Raw genomic sequence first — 27,120 nt, 5'->3', positions numbered from 1 at the left:
TTGTGTAAAGTGCGCCAAATGGTTGAACGATGCACAGTGACTCCATCTGCTGCAAGATGATGTTGTAAGTCTTTGGTGCTGGTCTGTGGGTTGACTCTGACTGTTCTCACCATTCGTCGCTTCTGTCTATCCAAAATCTTTCTTGGTCTGCCACTTCGAGCCTTAACTTGAACTGAGCCTGTGGTCTTCCATTTCCTCAATATGTTCCTAACTGTGGAAACAGACAGCTTAAATCTCTGGGACAGCTTTCTGTATCCTTCCCCTAAACCATGATGGTAAACAATCTTTGTCTTCAGGTCATTTGAGAGTTGTTTTGTGACCCCCATGTTGCTACTCTTCAGAGAAAATTAAAGGAGGAGGGAAACTTTCAATTGACCCCCTTAAATACTCTTTCTCATTATAGGATTCACCTGTGTATGTAGGTCAGGGGTCACTGAGCTTACCAAGCCAATTTGAGTTCCAATAATTAGTTCTAAAAGTTTTGGAATCAATAAAATGACAACGATGCCCACATCTATGCACCTGCCTGATTTTGTTTGAACAATTATTGCACACTTTCTGTAAATCCAATAAACTTCATTTCACTTCTCAAATATCACTGTGTGTGTCTCCTATATGATATATTTAACTGACATTTTTTATCGTAACAACCAAAGATTTATACAGGAAAATGATGACTATTAACAAGGTTGCCCAAACTTTTGCATCCCACTGTATATTGTTATTTGGAATACATGCCTTTCATGCGTGTTCCATGTCTACAAAGATCTGGGTAAGTGCAAGATGAAAGGAAATGTGAAGCAAGAAATGCTGAACACATACCTAAAGAAGAAGCTTTTTCCATGTTATACTAATAATGATGTGAAGTGTATAATGTGTGAAGACTTTAGTCCAATTATCAAATAAACACATGTGCTTTTATTCAAGAATTTAACTAAAGTAAAAAAAAATATAATTCAATTTACATATTGTTGTCAATGAGTTACAAACCCAAGCTCAAATGTCAATCAACAGAAAGCCAATATGTATTCTTGGATGGTGCAGAGGTAAGAACCGCTGCCTTATAACCAAAAGGTTGCTGGTTTGAGACCTGGCACTTTGCGTTTTGAGTAGTGAGTTACTATAATAAAAACATACACACAGTGCTGCAGTAACCCATGTAGGATCACCTTTAATGACACAATCAAAGCAAATGTAGAAAGTACTATGTTCTTTTAGACTAGAAACTTTGGATTTGACTGATGAAGACTTTAGTTTATAAATCGTAAGAACGTGTATGCTCTATCACATCCTATATACATCACATGTGCTGCTGTATTCAGTTTCTAGTGTATCTCTGTATTTACTACTGCCAGCAATAACTGTTTTCCTTAGCTCATATCTATATTCAATACTACAGACATTAAATATATTAGTGCAAAACATCAGTTGTTTAGAGATGAAACTGGTGATCCATGGCTTTTTATTATTGGATGAGTGGACAGTTTTTACTGGCACAAAGTTGTCAGAACATTTTTTAAGAATCCAATAATTACTGTGCCATAGTCATCCAGATCTGATGAGGAATCTGAAAGCAGTTGCTAATTTTCATAATCCAAATGATCTTGCTTTGTTCCTCTACCTCTTTAATCTAGCATTGTACCACTTGCCATACTTCAGTGTCGGCTTGTAAACAGGCAATAGGATTACTGGTAGGTGAATTGATTGACTTAAGTTTAGTAGGGCTAGAGACAGTAAGCATCATAGACTGGGATGTAACAATGATCCACAGTGCTAGTTCTCCTAGTGAGATAGGTTACGTGTTGATTATATTTGAGGCTGTCACACACGTGCGCATGGGAATCAGCTGAAGGGCCTAAACACTAGTAATTCTATGCCAGGCCAGGGTGTGGCAGAGTGTACTGACTATCTCTCTCAGTCCCTTGCAGATCTTTTCTGGGAAATCCCGCCTGCTGCCGGTCCCAAGGATAACGTCACTTCCGGGCACAAGGAAACCACTACCAGTTCCGGCATAGATGACGTCATTTCCCTTCCAGCCCGTTAAAACTGCCATCTTGCCTCAGTACAGGCAGTTCTGTTCTGGACTCTGAACTAAGCACATCGTGCTATTTAAAACTACCTTTGCAGCCGATTCAATTATATGGGTGGCTGCCCCAAATCTTTATGATGTCTCCGAATCATTCTTATTACAAGGCATACAGTGGAACGAACGTCTCGGTACACATACAACTCGGTTTACGACCATAAAGTTCACCAAACTTTTGCCTCGGTTCACGATCACACATTCGGTATACGAACAAGCCAGTTTCCCTTTAGGTTTGTACATGTTCAGTTTCTCCTTATGCATTTCCTGTGCAGTGAGCGAGCGAGCAAGAAAGAGAAAGCGCGACACACACACACACACACAGGCACACGTGCGAGGGACACACACAGAGGCACATGAGAGAGACACACACACACACACAGAGGACCACGAGACAGAGGCACACACACAGGCGTTCCAGGCTCGCGAAAGAGACACACGCACACATGAAAGAGAGAGAGAGAGAGAGCGAGCAAGCGAGAGAGGGAAGGCTGGACGCATAATGTAGAAAAGGCTTGTTTTTGTTTTCAGTTCAGTTTACAGTGATCGGTTCATAGCGTGGATTGTGGCAATGTTACTTTTCTTGGTGGTTTATTAAATTATGGATTTTTCAAAAGTTCATTTTTTTCCCTGTGCTTAAAACTCATTTAAAAAAAAAGTGTTTCTAGCGAGTGGTTCCTAGCACTATAGCGCAAACTATTGCAGTGTTAGTTTTCTCTGTTGTTCAAGGTTTTCTCAATGTTATTCAATGTTTTTACATTTAGTTTATGCTGTGCATTCTATGGTATAATTAACTATATTTGTGCTTAAAACCTAAAACAATATATATTTACATACAGTTCGTACGGTCTGGAACGGATTAATTGTATTTACATACAATCCTATGGTGGAAATTGCTTCAGTTCACGACCAAATCGGTATACAACCAGAGTTTTGGAACGAATTATGGTCGTGAACCGAAGTTCCACTGTATTTTACTTTTATATGCTTTATTGAAGACTCCAGCAACAATAATTTATCACTCAGGATATAAACATTTAGGGTAACATTTATGTATAATTTGTTTAGCACAGTGCTGGTATTGACTTGGTCAATAACATGGATGGTACTTGATCATTAAATACTCCAGATTAGTTGAGCAATCTTCTGAGATGATTTTTAAATCTGTGCTTCATTCATTGTTTAATATAAAATACATGTGTCTGAAAAAAGATGTTTTTTTCTATATATTACAAGACTTGCAGGCCTGACTGCCTTTGGTAAAAAATGACTAAAGTCATATCAAAACAAGTTACAATAAGTATGCAATGTTTTATTGAATGGCTCTTTGTTAAAATTGCTTTTTTGGATACCTGCTAAGAAAAGAATAGAACATTAGGTCAGGGAAAGGTTATCTTGAAAACAGTTAAGTTCTTTAATCTGCTAGAATTTTAAATACATAAGTGGTGTCTCTGCTGCTGGAGACTTTACAGAAGTTCATTTTTTTCTTGCATTTTTAAGCTATATCATTTAAAAAAGAAAGTGTTTCTAAAATTGGTCAGACATTCTTCTCAACCTGCCCTGGTTTCTTGATGCCTATCTCAGAACAAGCTATTATATTGATTAACCTTACTTTAGTTCTAGTTATTTAAGAAAGGCTGCATCCATGCATATTACCCTGTATTCTCTCTCCTCCTCTCTCTGCCCATATGTTATATAGAGAAGCCATTTAGGTGAATTGCTGACTTTTGTATTTGAGGTGCCAAATATTGGCTCCAGCAGACCCCCGTGACCCTGTGTTCGGATTCAGCGGGTTGGAAAATGGATGGATGGATGGATGGAAATATGTACTGTATATGAAAAATTTAAAACACAGCAGTTTCTTATGTCCTTCTGTAAAGCTGGTCTTCCACTGATGTTATGTGATGTGTTACTCAGTGACTAAATGTTGTTTCTATACATCAGTTCCTATACTGTCAGATTCACTTGTGCAACCTCTCATGTATGTTGGCAGAGGGCCAAGAGTTCATGGCCTTTTTTTTGTTCACTTTTTTCGGTATCTTATTTGTACTCTTTTAAACACAAGGGGGATACTGTGATGTCAAATGATATTAATGCACAAGAACAAAATAACAGGTGTGGATATGTAAGAAGACACAGATCTCTAACAAAAAATGATAGTAATAATAAGAATTTACATGTGAGGATGGGTTAATGTCATATTTGCATGAAGCATTTTGGGACTTCTTCCAATCTGTAACCAATGCTTTTACAAAACCTATCCATGCTGTATTTGCTAAGCATGAATTTATTAGTAAGAACTAATTACTAATATCTCCTTGTTATTAAATATATGGCAAGTCACAGATGTTTATTTTTATTTTTAACTAGCAGGAGTACCCGATGTTGCCCGGAAATGTATAATTGGTGAATTTCCCAAATGAAAGAAACAGAACATAGAAATAGAACTAACAGTTTTCTGATTCACATTTTATTGTAAGTTCCTCCACTGTGGATTTTGTCTGCTGTGGTGTTTCAGATGACTTTGAAATAGACTATTTTGGCATCTGAAATGGACCTTCTAATTCAACATCTTTTTTCGGTGGCATGGGTATATTAGCGAAAAGCAGGACAATTATAATGTGTTACTTACGTACAAAATAAGCACCACAGTGAGATGAATTTACGTTATTTATAATATGTCAGACAGCGTTTATAAGGAGCGTCTGTGTTAAACCGCGCTGCCATCTAACGAACATTGGCGATGGTAACTACAGAGAGACGTGACATACAACCGGTGTTGCGTCTGGGGAAAATGGTGGGGGAAGGATGCTGTTTTTTTAAGGCGAGTCTCTGTTCAAACGTGCTTCCATATATAACAGACATTGTCGAATGAAATACAGCACTATCAGTGTGTGTGGGAGTGTAACGTGCGGAAACGCGGGTGTGTCAGCCGGTCACGCTAACTGGGTCATTCACGTTTTACGTACATCTAGACGGCAGTTCCCCTTCACCCGATCAAAGCACTCGCCGTTCTCATAATTGGACACGTCCGCCATCTCTTGGCAATTTAAAGAAACATGGGTAAAGAGAGTCACACAGAGACCAAAGCTGCCGCTAGATGGTGCCGCAGTGAACGTCTGTTGCAACGTGCGGCCATCTTGTCGATGATAAGTACGGGGACGTGTGCCGAACGTTGTGTCAGTGAAAAGGTGCCCTGCGCTTCAACATGAACATTTTTCCCAACCTAACATACCCCATGACCATCTCCTGGTCACAAAGGAGCCCCATCCCCAGTTTGGTGCCGATCGAACGCCCAGTGCAGATTTGTATGGCGGACAAACAAACATGCATACATCGACTCTGCTTTATATATTAGAAGATTAATGATATTAAGAGTATGGCCTCGCAAGTTCTGACAGCTGCAAGAGCTAGAGCACTAGAAATACCATAAGACATTATTCTTTGAATGAGGTGTGAGCAAATGTAACTTCTTATGTACTTGACTCTTGAGAATGAGAAGACAACACCATACCACATACCATCTAGTCAAAGAAATGGATTCCTTAATTCCAGAGAAAGTATAAATGCTGTTGTTATTTGGCAAATATATATATTAAGCAGTGACTGATATTGTTTGACTATTTGTGTCTTAGACAATTTAATCTGTGCAGTGGTCACTTTTAAATATTAATTATTTTGTATTAATGTATTTATTACAGATTACAATATTTTGATAGATAGATAGATAGATAGATAGATAGATAGATAGATAGATATGAGTAGATAGTAGTTAAGGGGGACTTTTAGCAATTTAATTACTTGAAATTTACTTGAAAGTAATATGAACTAATCATTTTTAGATAAAAATTGATTGCAAAATCAGGATAACGGAACAAAAAATGTAGGAAATCTAAAATTATACGCTAGTGTTTTTAACTGTTATTTTCACATTATCCTTACTAAGGTGTTTTGTTAACACAAATTTATTTATTACTTCTAATTCTACACAATTGGAATTTTATAATGTTTTAGATATACATTGATACATATCAACAATGGCAGTCTAATAATTTCTTGGTGGAGTGTAATCTGGGAAATCAATTATTATCACATATTTTTATTAGGAAGAGCTTCAATTATTTATGTAACAAAATACTGACATTATATCTCATTTAAAATTTAGTTCATTTCTGGAAATATTTTTTCTTCTAAGCTGTACAGTGTAAATGTATGAACATAAATTATTTTAATGTATTATTTGTTTACATGTAAATGACTTTATATATTTTATGTATTAGGATACATGGGTGGAATAGTGACATAGTAGACAGCACTATTGCTTCAAAGCAGAGTCCCAGCACAGATATTGTCTGCCTGTGTGTGTTCTCCTCCAGATACTGTAGTTTCAAATGTATTTTTGTTAGTTTAACTTTCAACTGTACAGGAGTGTGCCCTGGAACAATCTGGCACACCATTCAGGACTGGTTGAGATTGTGAGCCAAGTGTTGCAAGGCTGGGCACTTGCTACCTACAATCCTGAACTGGATGATTTATTAGAAAATGAATAAACTGATACATTTCAAACATATTATAGAATCACGTGAATAAAAACTGCATGTCCTCTAGTCCAGTTTGCTTGCCCTTTCCATTTAACCTTGCCTTTATACTGTATGAAACAATATGTCTTTTATATTTCCAGTACATTTGCTTTCCGTAAGACTAAATGCTAAAAACAGTGTGCTAAGGCAGGAATGGACAATGGCCTTTATTTTATACCTGCAAACTATCCATACTGTCATGTTGACTGCTGATCTGGCTGCCCCCTCTTGGACTGTAGCTGAAACAAAGAGCATCAAAGCCAAGGATTCCACCAATGCAGTCACCAATCAGGTACACCTAAACAAAAAATAACACATCTTTAGTTAACCCATACCTTTACATCCCATATACAGAAGCATGCTCTAAAATGTAAGTACAGTCATCTAAAAAGAATATTTGAAATTCTGACCAGACCAAGTGCTAGTTGTGTACTACACTTTTAAATGGATAAGTTACTTTAATCATCCTTTGCCAGCAATTTTTAACACTATACAGTTTTAAGTGAACTGTTGAAGAATCTCAAAGTAATCAGATGTTTACTACATATAAAGTTAACCTATCAGCATATATACTGTACCTTATTCAGAATTCAACATTATAATGGTGGAATTCTCAGTAATTTCCATACATCGTTATCCTGAATACCAGCATTTGGCTGTATTTTCTTTTAAATGGTAATCTGTATGACTTCTGTTTTACCCTAGGTGCTCTGAATTTATCTGGAATTCTGCTCACACTACACAGTATGTCAGCATAGTATTAAATCTGTTTGCTCATTCAATATTTTGTTACCAGTACTGTATTTAGTTTTTAAAGCATTGCAACATACTCCATGAACAAAAAAACATTTATTTTTACCAACCTGTCCACTGAACCCTGTACCATCTTCGGACTTAAGAAAATCATGATAAGTCTGATTGGCTCGACTAATCACTGTGGCAATAGCATCTTGATACTGAGGAGATGAAATGGCGAGAAGAGGCAGGGCAGCTAAGGGTATGTGGTCAATACTGTTGGAAAGGCAGCTCTCATCATAGCTGTATGGATTCAAGCTGTCAAGAAAAGGAACATCAGTGAGATGAAGCCTATCCCATTAAGACAAGACTACACAACGTAATATAATGAACTTCAGTCCTAAACTACATTATTATTAATCTTTTTTAAGTAAGTCAGTCATTCTAAACCTAACCCCGGCAAGAAAATACTACACAAAATAATATAATGAACTTCAATGTCTATCTATCAATCAATCCTCAAATACATTATTATTTATCTTTATGAAGTTGGCCAGCTTTTCTCAAACCTAATAACTCAATTCAGGACCAAAAAAGTTAGGAAGGGTGGGAGGTGGGTGGAGTGCAGAGCTTGCAGAAGAGTGCCAGTCAATCACAGGGCACATATACACTCAAAAGTAAGAGTCAGCAATTAATCTGAATGTTTTTGGGGATGGGGTAGGAAAATCAAGGCAAAATCCACACAAACAAAAACCCTAGATGCTGGACTCATGAAGGCACAGTGCTATCCACTATGCTACTGTCTCACCTATTTTTACTTTAGCTGTCACATAATACTGTACATGCAATTTAAGTGATTACAAAGTACTAAAGTTAACGAGTAAAAAAAAAAAACATGGGAATTACAGTTGAGATGTATGTTCATGTTTCAAATACACACATACTGTGTGTGTGTATGTGTGTATATATATATATATATATATATATATATACTATATATATATATATATATATATATATATATATATATATATATATATATATATATATAGTGGTCTTTGAACCTGGACACAAACAGGTAGACACAGAATGTCCCAAAACACACACGTTTTAATTCTTCAAGGCTCAATGCACCCACAATACAGTGCCCAATTCACCCTGAATTGAGTCCTCTCTTTGTCTTCGGACTTCCTTCTGCCGCCTCCACTCCTCCTGTCGCAAGCTCCGTCCTCTTCCCACCCAACTCCGGCCTCCCGAATGGAGTGAGGCGGCCTCTCTTATACTTCACCCGAATGTGCACCAGGTGCTTCTTGATGCTCTTCCCGCAGCACTTTCTGGTGTGGCGGAAGTGCTGCCCTTGCACCCAGAAGCACTCTGGGCATACCTGGAATCTCTTCTGGTAGCACTTCCTGGTGTGGCGGAAGTACTGCCGGCAAGGGCTCCATAAATGTCTCGGCGCCCCCTGGCTGTGGCCATGGGCCACAACAGGGATGAGCAAGCAGACCAGGGGACGGTTACCCTCTCATGGCCCAGGGGAGGTATTGTCCATCTACTGGTCCTTCCAGGCGTCCCCAGCCATCCGCCACAATATATATATATATATATATATATATATATATATATATATATATATATATATATATATATATATATATATATATATATATATACAGTATATATCTTACGTATAAAAATGTAAATATATAAAATGTTTCCTTAACAACAATAATAATAATAATAATATCCTTAACAAATGGCAGGTTAGTTGATTGCTGTTTAAACTAGAGAACAGGGTAGCAAGGACTGTAGACTATCTCAACAATACTAAGCATAAGATGGGAAGCAACACATAAATTAATTAAAATTAAACAAAAATGGTAGAAAATCCCTATATATTCCTGTATAGTTATGGCAGCAATTTTTTTCAAAAATTTAAATGGATATGGAATTTACATAAATATTAATTCTGTGATGGCAGAGGAAGATCTAGAGTGAGCAGTGTGATTAAACAAAGAGTTCAATTTATAACAACATTGATATTAAATTACAAATTTAATTGAAACAAAAAACCTGCAGCCATTGAATTCTAGCAAGACTAGAGATAAGCACCTGATACAGAAAATAATTAAAATGAGCCTGTCTTACAGCACACTTTACAAAATCTTTACCAAAGTACATGCTTGCTCCAAAGGCTTCACTGACTGTCCCTCAGCTAAGTTTAAGACTAGTGCCTACTCGTAAATCCCAGACTGATTTTCTTCTTGAACAGCTGTGCCAGGCCTCTGCAATACATCAATTAGTCTCATTACAGCACCCACAGGTACAGAGCTTTCATATTGAAATATGAGCCAGTTTAAAGCCAACGCAATAACATTTACCAAGATCTATGAACCTCAGACAGCCACAATTGCCATGCCTGTGGGTACAGTATTCTGGGAAAGAAAAAATCTTATTCTAGCAAATTCTGTCAGTCTTTCACATGAATAAAGGAAAACATGCACTTGCTGGGGGTCTTGCTTTTAGTTGTTCTATTTTTACTATTCTTACTATAACAATAATTTCATATAGCACAACTATAGCAAGAACTGCATGATTTAATCAAACAACCCATGTTTTATATAGCAGTAATTAATTTGGGTGCTATAGTAGTGCACTGAACATAAGAGCATAAGAAATTTGACAAATGAGAAGAGAACATTCAGTCCATCAGGCTTCTTTGTTTAGCTAATAGATAAGCTGTTTCAATATCTCATCGGTATACTTTTTAAATGATGTCAAGGTTTCTGCTTCAACTACATCTCTTGGTACTTTCTTCCACAACAGGAGTCCCACAACTCTTTGAGTAAAGAAGTGCTTTCTGGCTTCAGACCTACATGTACTTCCCCCTAATTTCTACAGGTGTCCTTGAATTTTGATGGATCTACATTATAAATGTCTTTGAGAATTTTGAAGACCTGGATTAGGTTGTCATGTAGCTTCTTCTGCTTGACAATAAAAACTGGTTAGTCTCTGCCTCAGTTCTAGGAATTCAGGTTAAAAATTCCAGGTCGGGGGCAGAGTTAACCCACATCTGAATACATTTTCTTCAGTTTCCTTCCCCATCTTGTATGATGACTCTGAACTGGCGCAGTATAAGTGATTGTGCCCTCTGATGTTATGGTGCTTCCTTGACTCTGCTGCTCTTAGCCCTACATTTGAATAAGTGTGTTTAAAATAACATGAATGCGTGAACAAATTAATTTCAGATCATAAAGCATTTTAAATAGCATGCAGTGTCTGAAAGAGAGACCAAAAGAGAGATTCTGTCTGGACATCACTGTATTGTTGGATATGATTCCAGGCTGAAAGAACATGTTTAAAAGTTCATTGCTGAATCAGCTTAATGCTAGGTTATATTTAACTTCACTTTAACCATCTTATTTTTACTGAATTCCAAATTTAAAAAGAGCTATATAAATAATCATATGCTTTTTTAATCATTCTTCTCACGTTGATAGACACTTCATATTAATGTTTTCAACTTAGTCATTATATTCCTTAAAGAAATAAAATGAAAAAAAATATATATATATAAGACTGTACACTATACAACCTAATTTTGTCGATTTCAAAGTCATTACTATTACTGGCTCATATTAATTATTTTCTATAATGTAGTGAGTGCATAAGGTATTTTGCAATGGTGGTGAACACGAGTACAAAAAAATTGCCTACTGACTGCCTGCATCATTTAAACTTTCTAGAACAAAATGTTGAGAAATGCGTGTCAGTGAATCAACACTTTGCTTATCTGCAGTGGCAGGTCCCTGGGGAGCTCCTTGGGCTTCGTTCATTTCTCTACATTCCCTTCCCTCTTGATTTTAAAAGGCTAAGTTCAAAGGCTGTCAGGAAACACATCTTGTTTAAAAGGCTTGATGGATCATTTATTTCTTGCAGCTTACTCGAAAGTGCCCATTAAAAGTCTCTTATCACCACCTAAAAAGTCATTTTAATGAGACCTCCATTCTGCAAGAACCTTTTTCCAACTCCCTACTCTTGAAATAAATGAAGAGCTGGCCAGGTGGCAGAGACGATACAAGCAGTCTGCACTTGAGGTTTCTTTTGAAAAGAAAATGTGTAATGCAAAGCACTTTTGTTTCCTTTGAGAAATATAGCAAGTTTCTAAGCTTTATGCAGACTGTCATACGGCTTGTCATGCAGGCTCTCTATGTTGCTCCAAATCTGTTGTTTTTCTGCTCTCCACAGTGTTTTGAGCTGTCTTATTCATGGCATTTTAAATTATGCTAAGCTTTCTGGATTGTTCCTTCTAAAGACTAGATGTGATTGCTATACCAAAAAAGACCTTCTGCAAAGATTCATATGCCAACATTTCTGGAATGACCCTACTTCTATTTTAACTCATTTGAATTAGAAATTTTGACAAATGCCTATTTTTATATAAGAAGCAATATACAGTATGTTCTAGGGTGATATTTCTGCATAAGATGATTTGTTGGGTTTAGATGCTTGCTGTTAGTTTTTCTCTTACTGTTTAACAAATAAAATTCACATTCAGTTATCTATGATGCTGATTGGAAAATCAAAAAAGTGAAAAAAAAAACAATTATATTATCAGAAACAATACATTTATTGTTACCATAAAGTGAATTTGATCTATGTTAATAAAATCACATCATATTCCCTAAACCTTTCCAGAAATTTTAGAAACTTCAGAAAAAAACAATATTCTTCTGAGAAATTACTAAAAAATAGCCATAGGGAAAATCTGCTTGCTACATGACCTTAACCTAAATGTCTGTTATTTTTCAGTTTTTCATTGTTTGATCCTTTATTTGCAGTGCGGCTAAGAATTCTCACAGGCACAGCATGTCTTCAGCAGGTCACCAGTAAGTGCTGCAGCTTCTTGCCCTTTTATTTTCTATCTGCTGTATTACCAGAAGAATTGTTTAATGAGCATCACCAAACATCAGTGACTTGCAAAGCTGCCCCAGTTCCTACTGCTTCTTGTGTCACTTGGTAATACAGTATTAAATTTATATTTGATAATAAAACAATTAATTTGAAATTAACCTAAGAGAAGGTGCTACAGTTGTGAAAGTGTGAATAAGGATGATGATTCAAATTTGCGATCAAGAGAACATCCTATTATTATATTTTAATTTGAATACCAGCATTTTCACAAATATTGGTCTTTTGACCAATTGTGTCTTCCTGAAGGTAATTAAGCTTAACACATCATCACTTACCCTAGTAATGACCATTTAAGATTTTTTTCTACATATAGGGACAGCTATCATCAGCATTTCAACAGATACCCTGTAGACTTCTTCTGGCCATAGGAGTACACCTTAAAGTACACTGCTACAAACATAATTGTACTTGTAAACCAAAATAAATAAAATCCTCATCACATTTATTCGTTTTATGAAGAAAATGAAGAAGAAAATTCCCATACATTTTTGTGCCCATATACCATTTCCTGTTTCTCCAAGATACAGTATTTGGTATTTGGTACACTGTATTAATCCCCAAGGTGAAATTGTCTTTTCACATGAACTTTGGGTTATTTAATGCACAGTACTTGCTGCATCTCAAAAGTATTCTATACACAGTACCAGAGATTACACGTCACTTCTATTTATATCTTTAATACAGGCATATGAACCCTATGCTTTATAAGCAGTACCTCAGGTGGCCAATTTAATACTGCAGGTGGTCCTTACTTCCTCTATACATTTTTTTGCCTGTTTTTGTCAATCTATTAAATACTGTGGAAAGTCAACCTTAATTAAACAAAATTAAAATCAATTATCAAATTATCAAAATTCTCCACCGGTAATTGCACAACCATTTAGCCATCAATAAATAAGTTGCATAATTAAACCTGCCATCATCAAGCTGTTAAGAGACTGAAATGATTAAGTTAATAAGCAAATTCTTAAATCCTACTTATTTTTGTTTTCTTCTGCTCCCCATGTCTAAATAGCTATATTTTAGCCTTACAAAATTACCATTTGTTTATTTTTACCATTTGCTGGTACAAGTTCAAGTGAATAATCAAACAGCATCATTTCAGCACACTACAATGCTGAAAACATTAGGCATCAACAAAAAAGCTTTGAAAAACACATACTGCAACTGGTTCATACACTGGAAGATTTTGACAGAAAAGCTAGCAGAACTTAATGGGCTACTTTTTTGAAAGCACATTTTTTTCTGCATTATACATTGGTTATGCAGGTTTTCACCTGAGAATTAATCAGTTAAAACTTTGCTCTCTGCATGTGGAATGAGAAATACAGAGCCAATACAAATGTGGTGAAGCAAGATTATTTAGCAAGGGCCGCACATATAAGGACAAAATATTTAAAAAAAAATTATGTTTCTTATATTCCATATTCATAATAGTAGTAAATATAATAACAACAAAACAGTAAACAAAAAAAAAATAATACTCTCTCTATTAAATAATGTTTCTTTTAACATGCTTCACAGACATTCAAATTAATACAGTATAATACGATGAGAAGCACTGAAAAAGCTTAATAAATATCACTGGACGGAAACCAGAATATCAAAGCCATAAACATCAAATAAAAATGCATTCATGAAATACAAAGCTTTGGGCAGAACAAAAAACAATAAGCAGTAATTAAGCAAATAATATACAGTAGTCCATGACAATGTGTAACATCAAAAGTACTTGGATGTGAAGAGAGAGAATAAATAAACTGAGGCCATTCCAAAGTCTGGTTACAATAGAACTGAACGCTTTGTCACCCATAGAGTGTAGTGTATTTTGGGGTATGACAAGATTAACAGCATTAGAGGCCCACAGTGGGTGAACGGGACTATAGTGCTGTTGGACGTTTCTGATGCAATCTGGCCTTTTAAAGCTTCATAGATTTGCAACAGAATTTATTATTCAATCATGCAAGACAAAAGGAGTGAGTGAAGACTGAACATAACAAGCATTATACGCTCACTGCTGAGGGTTTGAGCGAGGACCCTCACAGCAGAGTGTTTGAATTAACTGTATCTATGTTAATAAATTAGGTGCACCTACTAACAGAGAGTTATAAATGTCAATGAGAGATGAGATGAAAACATGTTTGAGCTTCTCAGTATCAGAAAAATGGGATATGTTGAAGAGATAAAAATAAGAAACATACTTAATGTTATTTATGTGAGTTGAATAAGAAAAGAAAAAAATGACCACAAGATTTTTTAGAATTGGAAAACATGACAACACCACCTAGACTTAATAAAATGGGGTTCACTTTTGTTAGGCTGAACTCGTACACACAGAAGTGCCCTGCTACAGTTTACTGGCTCTCCGCCCACAGATCAGACAAAGCCCTCCCTTTATGGCTCATTGAAATGGGAACCATGTCTTTGACCAAAGGTCATAAAAGATGGACTAGTAGAATACCTGGACCAAGGCAGTGACAATTAGCATGAGTTTAGTTTTGTTGCAGTTTAACACTGAAATAAATCTGAATATCAATGGCATAAGAATAAGAACCCTGTTCAAAGTTACAAATAATATAGACACTGGAAAACATGAACATGCTGAATATGTATTCTTCTACACTTTGTGATGCACAAGGTAATCAAAAATGAAATATTCAACTTTGAAAACGTTATTGAATTCACCACATTTAAAGTGGTAACAAGATCAGCTGTTCAAAATCTTTTGTTAATATATTAAGCCTGTTATGCCATCATTGTCTAATATAAATATAAGTGATTTAGCCTTTAGTAGAAGAACGAAGCTGTCTGCACAAAGGTTCTATAGGCAAATCATGCCACAAGCAAAATAAGTTCCTGGAAACTTTTTGGCAAGAATTACAAAGTCATTTCTAAAGTTTTTCCGTATATATGGGTACAGTTGAGCCACCCCAAATGTAGAATGAATGGAGATAGAACAATAAAAGAGGTGTTTTTATTAAAAATTAGAGCACAAACAGATCAATGACTTGTTCTATGACATGAGACTTCAGCAGCAGTGGCAGACCCGAGCTGCGGCCCCTTTGACTGTAACAAAACAAAAAACCTGCAATTCAAAAGTGAATTTCAATTTGCAATTGCAACAGAGGGGCAATTTAGGTATGGCACGTCTTAATCTCTATGTCAAAAACTGCATCAATCACAATCAAATGACAATCTGCAAAGCACATAACAAACTTTAAGGTGCCTCGGACTGACAGATGGATGTCCATAATTGAACTTTACCAACTGTTGACAGATAAACTTGCACTCCAATTATCAGGCAACAGGTTGGACCTATGAACAGTGAAAAAAGCAAAGGTAAGATGTCCACACCTTCCTTTGTATCCCAGCATTAGCACTAGCTCCCAACTTTCTCTCTCTGTATCAGTTCAGTCGGGACCACCAAGTGTTTGCTTTAGCAGACCCTCTACTGCCTATGTTATGGGCTGTAGCAAAGGTATAAGTGGCCCATTTACTCTAAAGAGTGATCTACTGTCAAACCATATGAGAAGAAAACATGTTCAATCCAGCCTTGCTAAAGGACAGCAAAGTGCACAAGCAAGACAGAAAATACTTATTGGCCAACTGGATTGTATCTTTGAAAGATTGTTCAGCAAATGTATTTCTGGATTTCATTAAGTTCTACGTTTTATTCTTAGTTTGCTAATTTTTGAAAATAATTAATTATTAATTTTTCATGTATTTCACTGTTTATTGTTTTCACAGGAGCATCAATGTTCCCTACATCTGCTATCACTGGTTGCATTGCTTTGCCTGTGGCTTCATGATTGCTTGACACTATTTAAAGTGACAAGGTGCAGTCATGCTATCTTAGTTTTGGGATCATCTTTTTTTTTTCTAAACAAACAATACCATGCAATTCTTTTCTGATTTAGGAAATTCACCTTGTTAGTTGTTAGTGTTTGCGCAAAGTTATTTTTGACTACCTTTTTAATTTAGTCTTTTGGAGTTTTGTAACAAACATCTGCCTGTTTTCAGACCAACCAATTTGCCTCTACCTAATGCTAAAAAAGTTCTATTCTTTCCTAATCACAATTATTTTTAGCCTCCTGGCTGCCAGTTTTCATTTATATATATTTGAGAGATACAATTGGTTACATTTCTTTTATTCTTCCAATTAGAGCACAGATTGGTACAGTAACTTGTTCATGGTCACACAGTGTCACTGGTGAAATTTAAACCCACAACCTGAATAGCTGAAGTCCAAAGCCTTAATCACTACGCCATACTATCTACTTAGGCAGGCAAGAGTGCTAGCAAGAGACAACCACTGTGTGAAACCTAAATGAAAGATCTTAACTAGTTCCATTTTTTATCACCCTTGTAAAGGTATATAAAAATATGCACTGTGTCCTTCAGGGGTGCAGCTAATATGATATATTTAAAACTGTATTAGAAATGTTTAACAGAAAAACGAATAGCTGTGAGAGGCACAGGTAGGTGTACATCCTAGACGGAATGCCACTATCTGATCAAGAAGCTACGTTAACAAATGATCTACTTGGGATACACTACAAAAGTGATGTAAAACCCAGGTGCAAACTGGCAAATGCAACTGGGACTTACATTTTTTAGTGTGAAGGCTGGGAGGTAATTAAGGAGCTGTTTAATTTAGTTCTTGTTAGTGTAAGTGGCAAAGCCTCATATAATCTGGTACCTAGAACATTAAACGTACAGAAAAGGCCCAGTGTTATGTATGAACAAGTGTTTTATTGTTATTACTTTATTTTTCATATTTCTATATATTTTCTGTTATTTTTGTACTTATGCGCTGTCTTTCTCCTGGTCATTTTCCTTCTCACTGCCTTTGCTGATGGGACACTAAGCAGTGGTTTATTTAGGTTTGCATTTGGAGTCTTTTCTGCTGCTTGCTTTGCTTTTTCTGACTTCCTGTACATTATGAGGATTTCAATTAAGGGTTGTGTTTTGGGACTATAGGACTGCCTTTTATGCAAATCATTTTTGTCTATTTTTGCTTTTTGCCATCTTTAACATATTCTGTTATTTAATAAATATTCATAATTTATAAAGATTCATTGTTGCTGTTCCTTTTACAAGCTAGGAATTTGCGATTACACCCTTCCTTGCAGGGCATTTGATACATTTTGGGAAATTTCTTTATAATAAGCCAGTTTTCCTCACTTTGGGCCTAGTCAGACCAAAGCCTGCAGGCAGTTATCTGGGTTTAACTGAACTTGGTGTGCACCATCTGGGCTGACTAGTGAAGGCACTGACCTATCTTTGTCATCTTTTAGGATATCTCATGCTATTTTCATCAGGTCACAACACTTAGAGTCTTTGCTATTTTATCATAGTTTAGGTGTTTATGCCTTAACCCTCCAATGTATATTTTAACACTAGAATCCCTGAAGCCTACAAAAATATTCATTCTTCTGGGACACCTTAAATTTCCTGGCACCTTGTCATCAGCGTCTTTGTTTAGCAAATGTGTTAATCAGCACAAACAGCAATCAGCCTGCTCACTTATGTTGAAAGGCAAGCCAGATGCAAAATTCTCACAGCTAAAGTCTCTTTATCTGGGAGTTAAGTTTCTAGAATTGTATAGGATAAACAATATATTGTTATTTGGAACACATGCAATTCATATGTTCCATGTCTACAACGATCTGTGTAAATGTAGGAGGACAGGAAATGAGAGGCAAGAAATGTTTAACACATAACTAAAACAAACTTTTTTCATGTTATAGTAATAATGACAAAATGCTGATGTTAAGTGCATAATTTGTGAAGACTGAAGTCCAAATATTAAATAAACACTTTCATAAAAGGTATAACAAAACAAGAGCACTTTTATTCCAGAATATAACTGAAGAAAAATAAATTGTTCAATTTACATGTTATAGGCAATGTGTAAAAACTGAAGCCCATCTATCATTCGATACAAAGTACACATGTCTACTTAGATGGTGCGGAGGTAAGGACTGCTGTTTCATAATCAAGAGGTTGCAGGTTCAATCCCAGGTCCTGCTAGCATTTTCCCTTTTGAGTAGTGAGCTGCTATTATACTCACTGTTACTGTTATATAATAAAACATGATTTGAGCCTGTAACAGCCGGTGTAAATGTATGGTACTTGTAAACTATGAACTTGTAAGTTCATATGTGCACTTGGCATCAGGACACCCTAGGCCTCAGTTCGATGATTGACTTTGTGTTCATGTCATCGGACTTGCAGCTACATGTCTTGGACACTCGGGTGAAGAGGGGGGTGGAGTTGTCAACTGATCACCACCTGGTGGTGAGTAGGCTTCGATGGTGGGGGAGGATGCCTGGTAGGCCCAAACGTATTGTTAGAGTCTGATGAGAATGTCTGGCAGAGTCCCCTGTCAGAAGCAGCTTCAATTCCCACCTCCAGCAGAACCCGTGCCTCTATTGTTGAGGCGGCTGACCAGAGCTGTGGCCGTAAGGTGGTCGGTGCCTGCCGTGGCAGCAATCTCCAAATCCGTTGGTGGACACCGGCGGTGAGGGATTCTGTCAAGCTGAAGAAGGAGTCCTAAAGGACCCTTTTATACTGTTGGGACTCTGGAGGCAGCTGATAGGTACCGGTAGGCCAAGCGGAATGCGGCTTTGGTGGTTTCTGAGGCAAAAACTCGGGCATGGGAGGAGTTTGGGGAGGCCATGGAGAATGACTTTCAGACGGCTTCAGTGAGATTCTGGTACACCATCCAGCGTCTTAGGAGAGGGAAGCAGTGCAGTGTCAACACGGTATATGGTGGGGATGGTGCGCTGCTGACTTTGACTCGGGATGATGTGGGTCGGTGGGAAGAGTACTTCGAAGACCTCCTCAATCCCATTAACATGCCTTCCAATGAGGAAGCAGAGCCTGGGGACTTGGAGGTGGGCTCCCCCATCTCTAGGACTGAGGTCACAGAGGTGGTCAAAAAACTCCTTGGTGGCAGGGCCCCAGGGATGAATGAGATACGCCAAGAGTTCCTCAAGGCTCTGGATGTTGTAGGATTATCTTGGTTGACACGCCTCTGCAACATCGCATGGACATCGGGGACAGTGCCTCTGGATTGGCAGACCGGGGTGGTGGTCCCCCTCTTTAAGAAGGGAGACCAGAGAGTGTGTTCAAACTACAGAGGGATCACACTCCTCAGCCTCCCTGAAAAAGTCTATTTGGGGGTCCTAGATAGGATAACCTCGGATTCAGGAAGAACAGTGTGGTTTTCGTCCTGGTCGCGGAACAGTGGACCAGCTCTACACCCTTAGCAGGGTCCTGGAGGGTGCATGGGAGTTTGCCCAACCAATCTACATGTGTTTTGTGGATCTGGAAAAGGCGTTCGACCATGTCCCTCGGGGAATCCTGTGGGGGGTGCTCCAGGAGTATGGGGTATTGGACCCCTGATAAGGGCTTGGTCCGCATTGCTGGCAGTAAGTCGAACCCATTTCTAGTAAGAGTTGGACTCCACCAGGGCTGCCCTTTGTCACCGATTCTGTTCATAACTTTTATGAACAGAATTTCTAGGAGCAGCCAGGGCGTTGAGGGGGTCCAGTTTGGTGGACTCAGGATTGGGTCACTGCCTTTTGCAGATGATTTTGTCCTGTTTGCTTCATCAGGCCGTGATCTTCAGCTCTCTTTGGATCGGTTCGCAGCCGAGTGTGAAGCGGCTGGGATGGGAATCAGTACCTCCAAATCTGAGACCATGGTCCTCAGCCGCAGAAGGCTGGAGTTCCCTCTAAGGGTTATGGAGCGAGATCCTGCCCCAAGTGGAGGAGTTCAAGTATCTTGGGGTCTTGTTCGCAAGTGAGGTAAAAATGGAGCGTGAGATCGACAGGTAGATCGGTGCGGTGTCCACAGCAATGTGGGCTCTGCATTGGTCTGTCATGGTGAAAAAGGAGCCGAGCCGTAAGGCAATGCTCTCAATTTACCAGTTGATCTATGTTCCTACCCTCACCTATGGTCATGAGCTATGGGCAGTGACTGAAAGAACGATACCGCGAATACAAGCGGCTCAAATGAGTTTCCTCCGCAGGGTGTCTGGGCTTTCCCTTAAAGATAGGGTGAGAAGCTCAGTCATCCAGGAGGGGCTTAGAGTAGAGCCGCTGCTCATATGCATTGATAGGAGTCATATAAAGTGGCTCGGGCATCTGATTAGGATGTCTCCTGGATGCCTCCCTGGTGAGGTGTTCCGAGCATGTCCAACTGGGAGGAGGCCCCGGTGAAGGCCCAGGACACGCTGGATGGCTATGTCTCCTGGCTAGCCTGGGAACGCCTTGGGATTCCCCCGGAAGAGTTAGAAGTGGCCAGGGAGAGGAAAGTCTGGACATCTCTGGTCAAGCTGCTGCCCCCACGACCCGATCTCGGATAAGCAGAAGAGGATGGATGGATGGATGGATGGAATTAACAATGTTAAGATGAATATCCTCCCTAAGCTTCTCTTCTTATTTCAAAACATTCCAATACACATCAATAAATTGTTTTTTAAGAAATTAGATTCAACCATAAACACATTTATTTGGAATTCAAAACATCCACATATCCGAAGAGCGACCCTACAAAGGTCAAAGGCAGAAGGTGGCATGGCTCTACCTAACCTTCAATTTTATTACTGGGCAGCAAACATACAAACTATAAAAACCTGGACATAGACACAAATAGATGAACATATACAGGCTTGGTCTGCAATAGAAATAAAATCATGCAGTACTTCTTTACATTCCTTGCTTTGTGCTCCAATAAATGCAAGTTATTGCCAATATACTAACAACCCAATTGTACTTCACCTCTGCACAAGAACCACCCTTTTCAACCCTCGCAAACATATGCAGTTTTTAATGTCTGAAAAACATTTGGGATTAAATGACTTAGAGATCAGTACACAGACAATGTCTTTGCATCCTACAAACAATTACACTCCAAATTTAACTTTCCAGCAACACATTTCTTTCACTACCTTCGAATTAGAAACTTTGTTAAACAGAACCTGCCCAATTTTCCTCACCTCCCACCTCCCTCTATGCTGGAAAAAATATTGCTCAGTTTCAAGGACTTAGACAGCATTTCTGCAATATATCAAACCATTTTACAGTCCCTCTCTTTCAAAGATCCAAGAGGACAGTGGGAAAAGGATCTCTCACTCAACATCTCAGAAAAGGAGTGGAAGGTAGCAATGCAGAGAATTCACTTGAGCTCCATATGCGCAAAGCATACAATTATTCAACTCAAAATTATATATCGAGCACATCTGTCTCATTTAAAATTGTCCAAAATGTTTCCAGGGCAAGATCCAACCTACGAACGTTGCAATCAAGTTCCAGCCTCACTGGGTCACATGTTTTGGGCCTGCAACAAATTAACATCATTCTGGACCAAAAATTTTAAATGCCTTTCAGACAGCCATGGTGTCACAATCCCTCCTAACCCATTAACAGCCGTGTTTGGTGTTCTTCGAGATGGGCTTAAAGTGGAGAAGGACAAACAAACTGTGATTGCCTTTACTTCACTATTAGCACATAGACTTATCTTGCTAAACTGGAAGAATCCTGACTCTCCTCTTTTAAGTCAGTGGGTAACTGATCTTCTTATATAATATGCTACCGTGGCTGTTCGTTTGTCTGTCCAGGATTTTAAATCACCTGTAGCTCTCAAACTGTTTCACCTATTGACTTGAAATTTAGTACACATATACTACGTGACGTCTACTATCTGCTTTCGGGGTGATGATTTTTATTACTCTTTTTATTTTTATTTTATTTTATTGTAGAATCAACTCTTTGCAGTGCGCAGCAGGGCGATCACTTCCCCTACCTCTTCATATCTTTAATTATTATTGAGGCAGATTGAAGACTTAAGTTCCAGCTTAAGTAAAAAAAAATTAAAGAAAACGTACTAACTAATTGCAACACAAAAACTAACTTAATCAGTTTTAATGCGAGAAGATGCCAACGAAGGAAGAGAAGCAGTGGGCCACTAGGGTGGAGAAAAGAAGAGCTGTTTAGGAAGCAGCAAGCACATCAACCTCTGAGCAAACAAATGCTAAAAGTACAGTGAAAGAGTATGAATGCTCAAGTCAAGTGTATTCACTGCATGTTATCGTGCAGTACACCGTTACTGGTGTTACGTATTATTTGAAATTCGAAAAAATCAAATTCTCACTTAGAGGATCTGTGCAGAAATTTTTAAAAACCTGGCAGGATCTAATCAATAACATTTTAGACTAAGATTTTAAAGCACTGAGGAAGCAGATTCTCTCCCCATTTCTTTTCCATTTATCTTTATTCACTTATTAATTAATCTATTTACTTATTTTTACTAGTTTTGTTTTATTCTGCTGCCCATGCTCTCTTTCTCAGGGGTGAGGGTTGATTTATTTTCAATCCTATTTTTGTAAAATTGATCTATTTGTATGGAATGTTGTGTGATTTCAATAAAATCAATAAAATTAAAAAAAATAATAATAATAATGATCATTATTGCTAAGAAAAATAAGGACTTACTACAATGTGCATTATACAGACTAATCACACTCCTGAATAATGATATTAACACTTTTTCTCCAAAGTTTTAGCCAGAAGGACTAAGAAAGTACTTCCTTCTGTAATATCACAAAACCAAACCAGATTTATTAAAGGCAGACAATTAATTGCTAACCTTCAACATTTGTTTAATATATTCACCCATTAAATTTAACACCTGTGACGGATGGCCTTGACTATTATCTGGCTGGAACGTCAGCTGGGTGGAAGAGGAAGAGACCATATTGGAGTCACTATCTTCCCCAAGACACTGGAAGGCAGTCCCCCCTGGGTTGCAGCACCATGGATCCCCGCAGGGCATGTCAGGAGTTGTAGTTTAGAGCAGCCCTGTTGGACTCCGCAGGTGCCGCCAGGGAGTGCTGCAGGTTGTCACAAACTTGACTCAGAGTCATAGAAAGGTATGGGGCAGCCACCTGTATAATTGATTTCCTGGCTGCAAAGTCGTTCAAATTAATACAGCACTGATGTGCACAAAACCAAATCCAAAACAGAACTGAGGGAATAGGTGGAGGCATTTAAAGGGGAAGACAGGTAGTGAGGTCAAAGGGGTTGGGCTCATGAAGGTCTTCAGCAATAGGTTCGAGTCCGGACATGACATCACAGGGGCCGGAGCCAGCAAGGTCTTCTTCCATAGGCTTGGTCCCGGAAGTGACGACAAGAGGGCCAGGTGGGATCTCCCGTGAATGGTCTACAGGACAGGGAGAAAAAGAGTCACTGCACACTACCACATCCTGTTATGACTCGGAACTGCCCTTACTCAAGCCCTTTAGCTGTCTCCCATGCGCACGTGTGTGACAAGGTGCAGCTGAGTCACTGGAGGAGCCACTTCCCACAAGTGTGGTCAGAAGAAGGGCGAGAAACACCGAGAGCACTTCCAGGTACACTAGAAAAGGAGCCGCCTCACCACCAGTCAGAGAGCCAGAGTCAGAAGTTGGAGGACAAAGCTTGTGAGGAGGAGTGGAGGTGATAGAGAAAGAGAGAGAAAGAAGAAGGGACTGTGTATTATATCTTTGGTGCTTTGTACTGTGCTGTGTAGTTGAGAGTAAAAGAAAAATGCTTCCCCATTTAAATAAAGGTGTGCTTTTGGGAAAGACTTGTGTTTCAGCCTGTCTATGTTGGGGTTTAGGTAAAGGTATGCCCCCTGGTGGTCCACACACCATAGAGATCATATTATCTTTATATGCAAAAAAGCATTTGATATGGTTGAATGGGAGTACCTGTTCACCACACTGCACAGATTTGGGTTCAGCCCATGGATCAAATTATTTTATACAAGTCCAGAAACCTCAGTTTGTATTAACAATATTATTTCAGACTACTTCAAACTAGAATGCGGTACTTGACAAGGATGTCCCCGTCAATACTGTTCTTTGTAATCGCCTTTGAACCATTGGCTGTATACTTTTCAAATGCATCAGAGAAAAGGGGGATTTGCAGAGAAGGACTTGAACAGAAAATATCACTACATGCAGATAATATGGTACTGTCGTTAAGTGTGGTCCGCGGCTGGTTGGCGTGTTTTAAATAAATAATTCCTGCAATAGCATCTTTGTGTGGGGGCTTAGCAGCATGGTGAGAGTGATTCCCGTGCACGACACAGGAGTGGACAGCCCTGTACATAGTGCACAGGTGTAGGAAATGCCAGTGACCCTAAATGGTGCCAGGAGCCGCTGATTGCCACAGCTGTGCCACGTCCCTTTTTTAAAAGGAGGAGTGTGAGTGCAAGGAGGAAAAGAAAAAGTGAAAAGAAGGCAGATTGGAGGTCAAGAGGAAAATAGACTGGCCAGTGATGAATAAAGAGAAAAGGAGGTTAAAAGGAAAAGGAGAACAGAGAGGCAAAGAGACAGAAAGAGAGTGCCTGAGCTGACTGGAGTGAGTCTGAGCCGGAGGCTGTGATAGGGCCACTCCTACTGAGCACTTTCTTAGAAGTAGGAGCGGCCTGAGTGACGCCCAAGGACTGAAGGTGAGTGGCAGGGAAGGTAGTGTGGGACTCATTGGGTTGCCCTACAGAAGTCGAAGGAAAGGTGTCAGGGAACGGAGCCCAGATAAGAAGATTAACTGCACCTGTCGGTGGATGTCTCCTTCTTCTGCAAGGTTTGGACAGGATGAGGGGAGGAGATGCCAGGTTTAAAGGGAAGCATTGGGGCACACAGTTTTTATGGACTGTTCCTGGTTTTAATCTCAACGTTTTTAAAGGAATATTTATTGAACTAGTTCCATTCAGATCCTGCTGTTCATATAACTGTAGTTCAGTTGGGTGAGACTTATGATTTTATAGTTTTAAAACCTAATACAGCATATTGCAATTGGGTCATATACAGTACAGTAATATTAAACACAGTATAGCTTTACAAGTTCAGAACAAATTGAGTTTTTCTTTCATAAAGATTGTAAAAATATACTAACTTTTATTATCCCACACTGCTCCGCTATCTGCCTGGCTTTAATTGATTGACCAAACCGTTAGAGAAAGGCATCCTTTCATAACAGTACTCTGACACTGAGCTAAACAATGCTCTGTCATGAGCCAAAGTGGTGGTACAGATTGGGACAAGTAGATAAAATAATATGAGCCATAACAAAACACTCCTTTCCCACTCATCTGCAGAAATGCTCAGTCTGTGTCCAGTCTTTTTTAGGACAGATCTTCTAATCTTACGTCTTAATTGTCCTTGGGGACAAATAAAAATATCTATCTATCTATCTATCTATCTATCTATCTATCTATCTATCTATCTATCTATCTATCTATCAACAGGATTGAGAATGTGACTGAACATTTTCAGAAAATCAGTCTTCTTTTTTAATCCTGTTATGCTTCAGATGTTTGTAATTTAGAAAAGTGAAATTGTTTTTGTTAACTTCAGCTTTGTGTCAAAGCATCAGGTTTTGTGCCAAAATATTTTCCATTTTCTCCTCAATCCTAACCAGAGCCAGAAAGAAATGGCCCGATTGTATGAATAACGTTCTGTTGGCAGTAAGATATGTTGGCTTTGTACCAAGTACACTATAAAAATTAAAGCAAAAATGTTACTGCCTTTAGTTCATACAGCTTCTGTAAAATTGCTGTTGGCCTCTCAACAGATTAGATTTGACTTTATTGTCATTGTACAGGTACAATGAAATGCAGTTTAGCATCTAACCAGAAAGTGCAAAGAGTAGAGTAAGGTGCAATAGATAGTGGGTGCAAATAGTACAATAAAAGTGTAATAAGGCAGCATACAAATGAGAATATATATCTATGATATTTAAATAGGTAGTAGTAGTAGTAGAATATACAAGGAAAAGTATATAGATATAAATATTGATCAGTATGTTCAGATACATGACATGAACAAATAGATATATGAAATATGTAAACAGATGATAACATACATAGAGTGCAGTAAGAAGTTATTGATATTTAGAAGGGTCAGCTATTGAGTGGTAAGGGTTGAAAGTTCAGAATGGTGATGGTGTTATGAAAGAATCTGTTTCTGAGCCTGCTAGTGGAGGCCTGAAGGCTCCTATAGCACTTTCCTCATGTACAGAGGGTAAATAGTCCATGCTTGAGGTGTAAGACATCATTGATGATGCAATGAGCTTTTTTAATGAATCTTAGCCTTGAGTGGTCTATTGATTTTTTTTTACATTTAAGATGTCTCACTTAAAGGTTTTCCAATGTTGCATCTGTCCTGGTGTCTACATAAACACAGGGAACTCCAGTTTCTGTATTACATCTTGCCTGGAGAAGGGGCCTGGGTTGCCTCGAAAGCTTGTATATTGTAATCTTTTTAGTTAACCAATAAAAGGTGTAATTTTGCTTGACTTTTCACTAAATACAACATACTAATCTAAAGTTTGCTTAATCCAATTCTGCTTGCAGTGGCCAGAGTCTATCCTGGTAGCACTGGGCACAATGCAGGAAATAGCTCTAGAGATGATGGCAAACAGTCACAAGGTCCTCTTAGTGTACAGCCACGCTCACATTTAAATAGTGCCAATTTTGAATGGCCAATCAACCTAACACACACAAGAATCAACAGAAGACACACACAGACGCAGGGAAAATTTATGTGGTGTGCATATCAATGATGACTGAGTATGGAATTCAAAGCTAACATCTTGAATTCATGAGGCAGCAGCACTAACCACTCCTCTAGGAGCAACATCATATACATCTGATTATTATTGTTGTTCTCGTACATTGCAGGCTTACTTCCTTCATTAC

General features: G+C 38.3%; 1 protein-coding gene across 1 annotated transcript in view; it reads right to left on the bottom strand.

The window, feature by feature from the left end:
• LOC120531637 (membrane-associated phosphatidylinositol transfer protein 3-like) overlaps positions 1-27,120 on the bottom strand; it is a 340,667-nt gene that overhangs the window by 94,625 nt on the left and 218,922 nt on the right. The window contains exons 6-7 of the mRNA XM_039757228.1: positions 7,527-7,716; positions 6,842-6,961 (exon numbers count right to left, since the gene is read on the bottom strand). Of these exons, the coding sequence (XP_039613162.1) occupies positions 6,842-6,961; positions 7,527-7,716 (310 nt within the window). The remainder of the gene's footprint in view (positions 1-6,841; positions 6,962-7,526; positions 7,717-27,120) is intronic.

Source organism: Polypterus senegalus, chromosome 6 (genome assembly GCF_016835505.1).
Source record: "Polypterus senegalus isolate Bchr_013 chromosome 6, ASM1683550v1, whole genome shotgun sequence".
NCBI lineage: Eukaryota > Metazoa > Chordata > Cladistia > Polypteriformes > Polypteridae > Polypterus > Polypterus senegalus.
This window is presented reverse-complemented; position numbering and strand designations above follow the sequence as displayed.